The 12864-nt window shown below is 34.9% G+C and overlaps 2 protein-coding genes across 2 annotated transcripts; one reads left to right on the top strand and one right to left on the bottom strand.

The window, feature by feature from the left end:
* The first annotated feature begins 2695 nt into the window (after nucleotides 1-2695).
* spink4 (serine peptidase inhibitor, Kazal type 4) lies at nucleotides 2696-3535 on the top strand. The gene is made up of 4 exons (XM_052538412.1): nucleotides 2696-2831; nucleotides 3050-3081; nucleotides 3213-3325; nucleotides 3425-3535. The coding sequence occupies exons 1-4, from the start codon at nucleotides 2783-2785 to the stop codon at nucleotides 3468-3470; spliced, it is 240 nt and encodes a 79-aa protein (XP_052394372.1). The 5' UTR covers nucleotides 2696-2782; the 3' UTR covers nucleotides 3471-3535.
* A 1339-nt stretch (nucleotides 3536-4874) lies between these two features.
* LOC127976547 (beta-1,4-galactosyltransferase 1) lies at nucleotides 4875-12772 on the bottom strand. Its single transcript, XM_052581074.1, has 6 exons — nucleotides 11549-12772; nucleotides 10186-10421; nucleotides 8109-8296; nucleotides 6148-6270; nucleotides 5957-6061; nucleotides 4875-5873 (listed from the first exon to the last, which is right to left on the bottom strand). Exons 1-6 carry the CDS (start codon nucleotides 11859-11861, stop codon nucleotides 5744-5746), a joined length of 1095 nt encoding a protein of 364 aa, XP_052437034.1. The 5' UTR covers nucleotides 11862-12772; the 3' UTR covers nucleotides 4875-5743.
* Between the last annotated feature and the right edge of the window lie 92 nt (nucleotides 12773-12864).

Here is a 12864-nt window from a genome sequence, read left to right as displayed (position 1 = left end):
TATTTCATCCGACCAATAAAAGAAAAGTGTTTTTCATACAAAAAAAGTCAACCTTCAAATAATTATGTTCAGTTATGCACTCAATACTTGGTCGGGAATCCTTTTGCAGAAATGACTGCTTCAATGCGGCGTGGCATGGAGGCAATCAGCCTGTGGCACTGCTGAGGTGTTATGGAGGCCCAGGATGCTTCGATAGCGGCCTTAAGCTCATCCAGAGTGTTGGGTCTTGCGTCTCTCAACTTTCTCATCACAATATCCCACAGATTCTCTATGGGGTCCAGGTCAGGAGAGTTGGTAGGCCAATTGAGCACAGTAATACCATGGTCAGTAAACCATTTACCAGTGGTTTTGGCACTGTGAGCAGGCGCCAGGTCGTGCTGAAAAACGAAATCTTCATCTCCATAAAGCTTTTCAGCAGATGGAAGCATGAAGTGCTCCAAAATCTCCTGATAGCTTGCTGCATTGACCCTGCCCTTGATAAAACACAGTGGACCAACACCAGCAGCTGACATGGCACCCCAGACCATCACTGACTGTGGGTACTTGACACTGGACTTCAGGCATTTTGGCATTTCCTTCTCCCCAGTCTTCCTCCAGACTCTGGCACCTTGATTTCCGAATGACATGCAAAATTTGCTTTCATCCGAAAAAAGTACTTTGGACCACTGAGCAAAAGTCCAGTGCTGCTTCTCTGTAGCCAATTTCCTGCACACGCCTGTGCATGGTGGCTCTGGATGTTTCTACTCCAGACTCTGCAGGTCCCCCAAGGTCTGGAATCTGTCCTTCTCCATAAACTTCCTCAGGGTCAGGTCAACTCTTCTTGTTGTGCAGCGTTTTTTGCCAAACTTTTTCCTTCCCACAGACTTCCCACTGAGGTGCCTTGATACAGCACTCTGGGAACAGCCTATTCGTTCAGAAATTTATTTCTGTGTCTTACCCTCTCGCTTGAGGGTGTCATGATTGCGGTTTTGAGTAATGAACCAGGCTGGGAGTTTTTAAAAGCCTCAGGAATCTTTTGCAGGTGTTTAGAGTTAATTAGCTGATTCAGATGATTAGGTTAATAGCTCGTTTAGAGAACCGTTTCAGGATATACAAATTTTTTGAGATAGGAATTTGGGGTTTTCATGAGCTGTATGCCAAAATCATCAGTATTAAAACAATAAAAGACCTGAAATATTTCAGTTGGTTTGCAATGAATCTAAAATATATGAAAGTTTATTTTTTATCATTACATTATGGAAAATAATGAACTTTATCACAATATGCAATTTTTTTTAGAAGGACCTGTATATAAAAAAAAAGAATCAACCATAGTACTTCATCGCCACCTTTTGGCCCTAATTGAGAATAACAGTATGCTGGTAAAAGCTCATTTAAAAACATCACTGACATCATTTCTTAATTAATAATAGCAATATTATAATACTATATGTGTTTTCCATTACTATAATTAGAACATTGAAAAAAGAACATCATCAGTTTCTTTTATATATATATAAATGCAGCTGTGCTGTTTATTTATTTATTTATTTATTTTTGTCTATTGGTTTTGATTTCTACTGCTGAACCAGACCAGGAGAAAAAAGTTTCACCTCGATTATTATATGCATATTATTGTAAACTCTAATAATTATTTTAGCTAATCAATAAATAATCTGTTTTCCTTCTAATTTCTATATTCAAACCAAGGGACCTCTAAATCATGTTACTTTCTTCAGACTAGTAGACTGGTACTAAAATGAGGTTGTTAAGTGCACTATAAAGTGAATCTTAGTTACAGCTCAAGCCAGCAATGCTGTCCCTGAACTGTGTTTTGTAATAATGTAGTCCAGCACATAAGAATGTTTCTCGAACGTTATATTCATTAAAGAATTACGTTATATTCATTTAATTATTAATATTAATTTTCAATGCTATCATGCGTATCGAAGCCTTCCAGTTTCTCATCATCGTGGGTTATTGTCATACACAGTTAATTCAATAAATCCACCTGCACTGACCTGTTTCAGCCTGTAGATGGAGACAATTTTCTTTTTCCAATTAGCAAAAAACGTCTAGACTCATAATGACCATTTATATCAACCTATAAATTAAAATAATAATAATAATAATTACAAAAAAAAAAGAAAAAAAAGAAAAAAAAGAAAATTAAAAAAAAGTAAAATATCACAGAACATATATAATATAATGAGTGTATTATTGACCAAATAAATGCAGCCTTGGACAGCAGAAGAGTCTTCTTTCAAAAACATAAAAACCTCTTATTCCAATTTATTTATTATTTTTTAATGGTCACTGGAGAAAGTCAGTTCCAGTAAAATTCACTGATACATTTAAATAATAATAACTTAAACATTTAAATTAAAATAATAAATCACACAACATATTGCATTGTTAAGGGAAAAAAGATTTTAAAAAATCAATATGTTGATCAATATATTAACTAAACTAAAATGTCAACAGGAATAACAAGGAAATTAATCTAAAACGTATTCTTTCCTCCTGACAAACATTCTCCGTCTCAAGGAGTTACTGTTCATACTGTGCTGTTAATATAGTTTTAACCATCAATAATTAAACTGATCACAATAATGATGTTCATACAGTATGACATTCCTCACGGAAGTACTGATGTTTCCTGCATTGAGCTGCCTTATCTCTGCTAAACGTGATCTGCTCTGAGAGGCAGGCATCTGTGTGTGTGTGCAAGTGTTGGATTTCCCACGCTTCATTCCCGTCATATAAAGTCATGTGAGCACCATAGAGCTCATTCTGTGTCAATATGACTATACGAGTGCTTCTATTCGGCCTGTTTCTGCTGCTCACTTCAGGTACAATCAACATTCAAACCATACTTCTGATGAATGTTTAATAATCAGTTGATGTCTTGTCATGTCATGTTGATTATCAAAGTCTTTAAAATAGGAGTTCACCTCATTCCGGTTCAATAAAACTGTAATAACGACATAAGAGCTTTTAAAAACACAAAGAACAGGTTTATCCACTACTATCACAAAGAAGAATCAGAAACAGTTTACTTTTGTTTCAGGGGCACAAGGAACGCCTGGCTCATCCCGGAAGGTATGGGGGAATTTCTTTGTTCTCAGTGAATGATTAACTAGTGTTTTATTTCCTTTAAGTTCATTTATCCTTCAGTGGTTAAAACCACTGGAATGCAGTTCCACAAATGTCTGTATGTGTGTGTTTTGTAGCCCGTATGCGCCGAGATGGCCGAGATCCTGGCATGTCCTATGAACTTCGCACCTGTGTGCGGCAGTGACGGAAACACCTACGCCAACGAGTGCTTGCTGTGTGTGGAAAGACTGTAAGTCATGTACACGTACACACAGACAGCAGGATTACATATTTGTTTATGAAATGACAGCATTTTGATTGTGTGTGTGTGTGTGTGTGTACTTTTCAGGAGAACCAAATCAGATCTTTTAATCACAAGAGATGGAAACTGCTGAGCTCCTGCTCGAGATACAGGATTATTGTGAAGATCTGTGGCCAAATTAAAGCATCTGAAATGGAACATCCGTGTTTCTTCATTCTTTTCCTCAACATTAGATAGACGTCATGCTTTACCATCTGTGTTATTTTAGTATGGTTGGTATACATTCTATTATAATTTGTTGTACATTATTTTAATTAATTAATTTCATATGAATTTGTTATAGATTTTTGAGTTCATGTCAAATATTCATTTCACTTAATTTTAGTTCTTAAGTTTTGGAACTTAATTTTTGTCATTTTCTTATTTTCATATTTTTGTTATTAGCTATTTTTTCCTTTTTTAACATGTCCATATATTTGTCACTTAATTTCATTACTTTTAACTTTAGTTTAGTACGTCAAGTTAAACTAAATGAAAATGAGAAGTTAAAAGTTTTGATCTATGATATTTTCGTTTTAATGATATACATTATTTTAAATGAATTAATTTCAAATTAATTTGTTCTATATTTGTGAGTTTATTTTCTATTTTCATTTCACTTTAATTTTAGTTCTTAAGTTTTAGGACGTAATTTTAGTAATTTAATTTTCTTATTTTTATAATTATATTAGCTTTTCCTTTTTAAAACTTGTCCATGCATTTATTATTATTATTTTTTATTTTATTTTAATACTTCAAGTAAAACTAAATCAAAACGAGTAGCTAGCTGAAATCAAATGTTTCAGTAATTATATATTTTATTTTATTTCAAGTATTTTATTTATTCATTTTAAGTAACAAAATTTTTTATGGTTTTAGTTTAAGTAAATGTTATTATCAAAAAAAAAAAAAACTTGCAATGGAAGTAATGTCCACTGCACTAAAAATAAAGCAAAAATACAGTAATTTAAAGGTATAGCCACAAGAAAGGTTTTTCCACACACACACATTCTCCTACAGATGTTACTACACCAATTTTACATGAAAATCTTAATTTTTATTTCAACATATTATATTATTAAATATTGCATTATGTTATAAATATCTTTTTTTTCAATCATAATATTAATGACACAAACATACTTGATTCTGATTGGTCAGTCACTTCTCTTCAAGTCTGGTTCCTGCTCACCCTATCAGGGGTTATTCTGCGATAACTACCGGCTGGATGTACATTATCCCTTACTTCATATTTCACAATATTACTGTTCTTACAATATATTTGATCAAATGAATGCAACTGAGTGCAAGAAACTTCTTTCAAAAACATTTAGAAGACTTTGAAACATCAGTCTTAACACTCTCCCATCAACGCGTTTGCTTTTTCAGTCACTTTTTCATAGTTGATAAGAGCCTGAAATCGTTCATGATTTATTTAGCTACAACTATACCACCCCCCAACCCCCCATATAACATCACCAATTATTATTACTTAATATTCAGTGGGTCCCACATGGCCTAGTGTGAGATATTTTTAATTGCTTACACACAACACTCAACCTCCACCAATCAAAATAAATAATAATCAACAATCAAAAGAGAAGAACGCTATGTAGGAGTGTCTTTTAAATGATATTGTAAAACAGTGTAATGAAACCATATTTTGGTATTTAAAATGTATTACACACATTTTGTTCATCTAAAGAATAGTTCACCCAAAAATGAAAATTCTGTCATTGTTTACTCACCCTCAAGTTGTTCCAAAACCTGTATGAGAGAAAGAAAGAAAGAAAGGAAAATAAACTCTTACAGATTTTGTAACAACTTGGAAGGTGAGTTTTTTGGGTGAACTATCCCTTTAATATTACTCATTATATTATTATATTTATACATTATATAATGATTGGCTACAATAACATGGACACGGGTGTAAAGTTAGACTAAAAAGTCTACTACTGATGCATATTTGCAAGCAGAATATGTGTACATACTGTCTTTTCTTAAAAGCTCCGTGAGGAGATTTGTGAGGAGCGTATCAGTATGTGTTAGTTGCTGAACTTCATGTTTTCCTGAGGCGTGATCTTCACTGACTGCTTTGCATAGAAGGTTCACAAGAATGAAGTTGAGTTTTGTTAAAGCTGACACTGATAATGAGGCACACAGGTGCATGAGTATAATAATCAGGAATAATAATAAAAAAAAACATCGGTTCTTTCGCTTGGTGTATAGAAGAATGTCACTTTCATTCTAACTCGTTTCTCAGACAAGTTTTCTTCGTTGTTTTGAACCGATTCACGATGGCTGTGCAGTTTTAAGATCTCCGAAGAGTCGCAGTGAGCGAAATGTTCCTTCAGAGCTCTAGAGGTTTCATGGCTTGCCGATGTCCACTGTGATCTTGCTGTAGAGCTGGTCTTTCTCTATATCGATCACTTTGTATATGAGTGATTTGACGCCATCCGTGTTCATTGTCTGTCTTGTGTGATTGATTCTCTTGAATCTGTGAAACAGAGATACAACTTTAGAAGGGCATTCAATCGGTCTTGCATGTATATGCACGTGTGGTTGTGAAAGACAGACTACCTCTGTGGGTTTGGCTCATTTTTCTTGTCTCTCGAGTGACGAATCATTCTACATTTACCAATGTCTCCACTCGGCCTTGATATTTTCATGCCTCGAAATACCAGCCTTCAAAAATAATAACAGTCATTAAAACACATATGGAAGGACAGAACTTGTAATTAATAGTAAGAGAGTTATTGTATTGTCCTGACCTGTTAAAAATGTCGTCGTCTTCTCCTCCCCAGCCCCAGTAGTTATTGGGAAAACCATTGATCTTTTGAAACTGCTCTTTACTCATTGCTGATACACCCCCGAAATACTGTTTATATGGTAACCTGCAGTCAGACAGAATCCATTTTTAATGAAAAATTGTTGTTTTCATATGTTTTTTTTTTTTTTTTTTACATGCAGACAGAGATTTCTCTGGATTGCATGAATCTTTTCACAGTATTATGTATTGTAGCTGGGGAAAGACCTAAATTCTTTGAGTTTTTGCATTGAGAAATTAGATTTTTGATTTGTTTGACACTTCTCTCAAAAAAAGTGATGAGCCATGATCCAGCTTTGCTTGCAAAGACTAAAAAGCACCTTTTATACCGTAACATGATGCCTTCACCTATGAACGTGCCTGCATGAGCAACCGGAAGCTGGACAATATAGTTTATATAGTTTCTGGAATAAATTTTTTTCTTAAACTAACGCATCGTTTCGCTTCAGAAGGTCTTTATTAACACCCCGGAGCTGTGTGGAGTAGATTTATGATGGATGGATACACTTTTTCGGATTCAGAAACAGGCACGCCATTCACAGCAATTATACCGATTGGAACAGACGGGACAATTTCAAATATCATTATGAATGTGTTCATCTGAAATGGGAATGTCAAGACACGCCTAGGATGCCTTGAGGGTGAGTAAAACAGGTTAATTGTCATTTTTTGGGGTGAACTATCCCTTTAAGTCACTGAAACTAACTCTCATGAACAATAAACCACACAAAAACAAAACTCAACAACACCATCTGATATGCATTTCAGGTTTTACTTCATACTAAATGGAATTATGTTCATAGACTAAGCCTGATATTAGGTCAGATACATCTTTACACTACTCAAAATCTACTCAAAGATTTGATGTAATTCAATTAAACAAAAAAGCTGATGAAATGATTGGTTTGTATGTTACCCTGAGAGACTATATTGTGTAGACTGCTGCTGATGTTAACATTGCAATATGATTGGAGAAAGCATTCAGAATAGAAACTTGAATGTAAGGCTATTTGAAATATTATCTGTGTAAATATTATACTGTATTATTGTGTCTGAATTCTGACAGATCACCTGATGTGACTGTCCACAGGAAAATAAAACTAAACACACAAAAAAAGTTTTTATTACAGCTGTAGCAAAGATATTAAATGGAGAGAGAAGATAAATTAACATCTCTGTAGACGCACACAAGTATGACATTTCAACTCAATTTCTCATCAAATTCTTGCAAGACTGGAAATAGAACTCCAAATTTTAGGGTCGGCAAGATTTTTTAATGTTTTCTAAAGAAGTCTTTAATGTAATTTTTTTGGCCCAAAACACTCAAATTTGTAACATCATAGAACTTCACTCCACATATATTTTTTTCTATTTTAATATATTTTACGTGATTTCAAAGTTGAATTTTAAGGAACTATAAGTGAAGTCTACAGTGTCATAAGATCCTTCAGAAATCATTCTAATATGCTGATTTTATCCTCAAGTAGTAATTATTTAAAATATAGATATTTTTGTAACATTATACATGTCTTTTGATCATTAATATATAGGTGTATATATATTTAATCATTAACCATCAAGCTAGTGACTGTTTACTTTAGACCATGTCAGTAAGGTTATAAGATATTGTCATGCTCTGCATATAGAGTTTACACAGCTGCATTGCGATCGGTCTTGATCCAAATGACTTTGATCCCTGAGCCATCTTTCTACTAACATAACAGGATATTTAATTTGCTTCCTGTGCTGCACCTCAAGGTCATTTGTTTAGGTAAATACATTTTGAGCAACATGGGCAGCTGGTATTTTAACCTTCAAGTGAAGTGGCACTTTGAGATATTGGTATCACTTTACAAATATTATGTTACATGTTTTATTAAATGTACGGGTGGTGTTTCGTCTTACCTAAAACCAAACTTGTCCATGGACACAGAGAGGTGGCGTGGCTGGCTAGAGCACTTGTAGGTGTTGCGGTCGTCCATGGGAATGATGTCTACATCACTGAAGATGAAACAGTCATAATCGTACTCCTTCAGAGCCTCTGCATAACCCACATTGAGCAGTTTCGCCCTGTTAAATGTATCTTCTCCGTCCTAAACAAGCAGCACAAAGCACATTTACAAGAGATCTTATGACTCACATCACTGGGTAGAGTACTTATAAATTGTAGTCCAAATTACACGACAAAAATTAGTATTTAAATTACATTTAATTAGTAATATATTCCATTAGATTACACATTTTAGGAAATATAATCGGACTACTTTTAGATTACTAGATTTCAGCATGAAAAGAGCTTTACTGGAGCATTTCTTATGCATCATATGTAATCATGTAATAAACTAAAAAGTAACTATAATCTAATTATGAGTATTTTAAAATGTAAAATACATTTTGGGAATCTGATTATGTAATACATGTAATCAGTTACCACCCAGCATTGGCCTCACACAGGATAAAACACATTTTTCTTTGGAGCCAAAAATGTAAAATTCACATGTAAATAGATTAATCACACACAGACTTTATGCAAACAAAATCGCCTTGACATTGATAGGACCTTAATGATCACAGCTAAATCAGTCAATCAGGCATGCATGACCCAACTTATGTGTTATAAACACATACAGAGATACACACAAAGTAGATAAACAAATAAGCAAGCATTTCTTAGTCTGCATAGCAGTTTGCATACTGATTTTCCTGTGAACAAAGTAAACAGATGGTGAAATGGGGGCTGAAATGACAAAAAAAGAATCACAAAGAGGAGGTAGCTATGTACTGATTTATTAAGCCAAGTTTTAGATGAAAAGTTAAAGTAAAATTTGTAAATTCATTTCAGAATCTTTTAGTATTTGATGTCTCCCTTTTTGTTTTAATGGCAGCAAGACTTAAGCAAGACAAGACAAAAAACTAAATACATGCACTACCATTCAAACTTTAGGGGCACTTTTTTTTTCTTAAGAAATTAATAGTTAGACTGGCATCACTGGAATAAATTACTTTTTAAAACATAAAACTATAAAAGTTACTTATTTTACATTATAATAACATTTCACAAAATTACTATTTTACTGCATTTTTTGCATAATTTAATTTTTTGATTAAATAAATGCAGCCTTGGCCTGCATAAGATATAAAACACCTGTGCAAATGTATTTAATAAAACATTACAAAATTTTACCGACATAAAACCTTTGAATGGTTGTGCAACATTTTGTTAGAATGTGGGACATTTTCAAATCACATCGTCCAGCATGATTTGAGAATGTTCTTAACAGCGTCAGAGGAAGAAGTAACATCTGATCATCTGTACAAATGTGTTCATTTACCGTAAACAGCATCAAAAATGTGCTTCCATCTGAGTAGTCACGTAAAAATAGTGCAGAACTTCAAAAAATATCTCATAAATGCAGATTCATGATTTGAATAAATCTGAACAAAGTTTAAGCCCATGTTTCAACAAATTTATTTAGGTGACCAGCTCCTACAACTACTAACTATTTCAAAACCCATATTTAGTATCTTTAACAAAGCAGAGGTCTGTGAAGCAGATCAGCACGGAAGATTCCAAGCTGTGGCATAAAAAGTACTTTTCAATAGACAAAAGTATCTAATAAATGGGTGTTCTATGTTCTATGATTGTTAGTGTTTTCAGTGTTATTGCACAGCAAATTTCAAAGCAGTTGAAAGTCAGACCAAGCATGTTGTCTATGCAAAGTCAAGTCACCGCATTTCCATACTTCAAGGTGTCCCCCAAAGAAAAGTCTAACCTGCAAAAGTCTATCTATCTATCTATCTATCTATCTATCTATCTATCTATCTATCTATCTATCTATCTATCTATCTATCTATCTATCTATGTGTAGGTCTGTTGGAGGGTTGTGTGGGGAGATCAGGTGTGGATTTACCCTCACATCTCCACCCTGCTCTGTCAACTGTGTAACATTAAGTAAAGTTAATAAATCATTTTGTGCTGTACCTGTTGTATGACATAAATCCCATAATCCAGCTGTTGTCTCTGTAGGATGGGGTGAAGGTAGTAGAGCCAGTACTTCAGGTGTTCACTTCTGTTTCTGAATGGGATGATTATTGCCACTTTTTGCAGAGCCACACAATCACTGGGCTTATACCTGCCACCCATCAGCAGCTGTGGATTATTTTTACGGACCATTTCCAGATTTACCGGATCAGAAAATTCAACTCGCAGTGGACCCACTGAAAGGGGAATCGGGAGAGAGAAAGACAGTTAGGGAAAGTGGAGGTCAGAGGGTTTGCAGACATGACAGAGAAAGACCCTTCTTATGCAACAATAGTTTAGCCTGCTTCCGGTCTCAAACAAGCCAACTTCCGTCTCCCCCCACTTTTTTTTCTCTTTTTCTCTTAGTCTCTCTCAAAAAAAATTCCAGCTTTCTCTTTCAATCAGCAAGGAGAGCCTAGTTAAATGAAAAAGCCATTTTATTAATTGTTGGTTACAGAAAGAACGAAAGAAAGAAACTCTGTTGTGGCTGAACTCCATAGGGTCTTGAACTAAATGGCTCAAACAACGATTTACACAAATGTGTGTTTTCTATGTTGGTTTAACAACTAATTAAAAATATTCCTGATGTTTTATTGGAGTAAAAAATTGTGCTAGCCCTAGTCTATTGATGTAAAGTTAACACACAAACACACACACACATATCTGGTGCACTATGTTTGTATGGACTCTCCATAGGCATAATGCTTTTTATACTTTAAAAACTGTTTTCTCTATGCCCTCAACCAACCCTACACTGAAACCCACCCCTCACAGAAAACCTGCATTTTTTACAACCTCAAAAAACTCATTTTGTATGACTTATACATTTTTTGTACCCATCTGGACCTTAATTTAAGTCTTTACGGTGACACAAGTGACAAGTCCCCATGAGTTGGTGTGTATTCAAGTTTAATTCCCCATCAGTATAGAAAAACATGCACACACACACACACACACACACACAGTTGTGTTTACATGTTTTATGGGGAAATTCTGTAGGTGTAATGATTTTTATACTGTACAAACTGTATTTTATATCCCCTCACACATTAACCCTACCTTTAAACCTACCCCTAACACAGAACTCTCAGCAGGTTTTTTTCCTTCTTTCTTCTTCTTTTTTTAAAAATGAGACTTTCCTCACGAGGACCAAAAATGTCCCCACAACATTCAAATTTACTGATATCACTATCCTTTTGGGCACATTTGGTCCCCAAAACGTAGGGAAGACTAGGACACACACACACACACACACACACACACAAAGACAAAAACTGAGCAACAGATGAACAGATACTTCATTTTTAATTTCAGGTTAACTTACCCAGAAGTGGAGACGTCTCGGGACACGACTCTAGTACCACGTCATCTTTCACGTCACTTCTATTAGTATAGATCCATTTCTTTTCATCTACCTCTGTTCCAGTGCCATTCTGGATGCCGAGTCCGGAAGTTTTATGAGTTTGTGAATTAAATATATCAGAGAGTGACTGAATTTGTCGGTAACTCATAAATGTTAAAGGCGACTCTGATAAATAAAAAAACAAAGCCACGATGAAGTGAATCCCGCAGAGGAACCCGATCACGAGGCAGGATTTGGTGAAGAAGCCCAAATTCAGCTGCAGCAACTCCCTCATCCTCAGAAAACTGCGGGAGACCACTTCATTTACAAATCAAAAACCTATGTCTGCCTTGAAACAAAAACACCTCTGCCTTGTCGTTCATCAGGACAATCCTTTTCGTGAAAGTTTTTATGATAGCGATCGCGTCTGACTACTGTAAATCGCAGTTTTCTAGACATTGGTGAAGAGCTCTGTTGAAGAGCACAGAAGTGACAGCGGTGGGCGTTTCTAGTGCACTTGTAAGATTACTAGACAAGCTTTTCCTCGAAACTAATTTGTCTTAGTTTATGCAGGTGATATATAGCAGAGTAACCACAGGTGTAATGAAGAGCCACGTTTGATGTTTTGTAATGCAATGCTTACTCACTGGCCTACTCTAGTGTCTTTTTGGCTCGAGTCATTATATATATGTAGCCTATAGGCTATGTAAATCAAACAGACGAGACCTATTCTGTACCATGAAATATAGCACCCATAACTAAGCTACTGTAAAACTTCTTTCAGAAGTTTTCATCAGTTAAAATTTCTTCAAAAGAAATTAGATATTTTTGAAGGCACAAATATCACACGTATAGGACAGGAATTTAAAAAGTCTATTAGAAATCATTTTCATCATGCTACAGTCATTTTAAAGTCATGCTACAGTCATTTAAAGCTCATCAACAGCGCCCCCATGTGTTGGTTTGAGTGATCAGCATTAAATCCTGCAATAACATGATACTCACCTGATATTTGCCTATCATTTGCACCTAGTTTGATTATTGTTAACACTGATGCATTGCGTTATATACTATTTATTTATTTATTTACTTACCATTGCTGCTGCTGAGAAAATGAAACTGTAATCTGAAGTAGCTCAGGGTGACACAAAGGTGAGCATTGTGTGTGAATTTAGAGTCGCTAGGCCTACATTTCAGCAGTGCTGTAGCACACAAAATAAATAATCTGCTCTAGTGCAACAGCAAGTCTTATCTATGTTTGCACTCATTACACAGTAACAGTACAGTCAATAAAACAC

Source organism: Carassius gibelio, chromosome A1, assembly GCF_023724105.1.
Source record: "Carassius gibelio isolate Cgi1373 ecotype wild population from Czech Republic chromosome A1, carGib1.2-hapl.c, whole genome shotgun sequence".
Classification (NCBI taxonomy): domain Eukaryota; kingdom Metazoa; phylum Chordata; class Actinopteri; order Cypriniformes; family Cyprinidae; genus Carassius; species Carassius gibelio.
This window is presented reverse-complemented; position numbering and strand designations above follow the sequence as displayed.

Excerpts from the sequence above, each read along its gene's own strand:
- LOC127976547 (XM_052581074.1), bottom strand. The coding sequence starts at position 11,861 with ATGAGGGAGTTGCTGCAGCTGAATTTGGGCTTCTTCACCAAATCCTGC. Across the intron at positions 6,271-8,108 it reads ATGGACAAGTTTGGTTTTAG|GTTACCATATAAACAGTATT; the intron begins GTAAGACGAAAC and ends GTCTGACTGCAG. Across the intron at positions 6,062-6,147 it reads GACGACGACATTTTTAACAG|GCTGGTATTTCGAGGCATGA; the intron begins GTCAGGACAATA and ends TTATTTTTGAAG.
- spink4 (XM_052538412.1), top strand. The coding sequence starts at position 2,783 with ATGACTATACGAGTGCTTCTATTCGGCCTGTTTCTGCTGCTCACTTCA. Across the intron at positions 2,832-3,049 it reads GTTTCTGCTGCTCACTTCAG|GGGCACAAGGAACGCCTGGC; the intron begins GTACAATCAACA and ends CTTTTGTTTCAG. Across the intron at positions 3,326-3,424 it reads TTGCTGTGTGTGGAAAGACT|GAGAACCAAATCAGATCTTT; the intron begins GTAAGTCATGTA and ends TGTACTTTTCAG.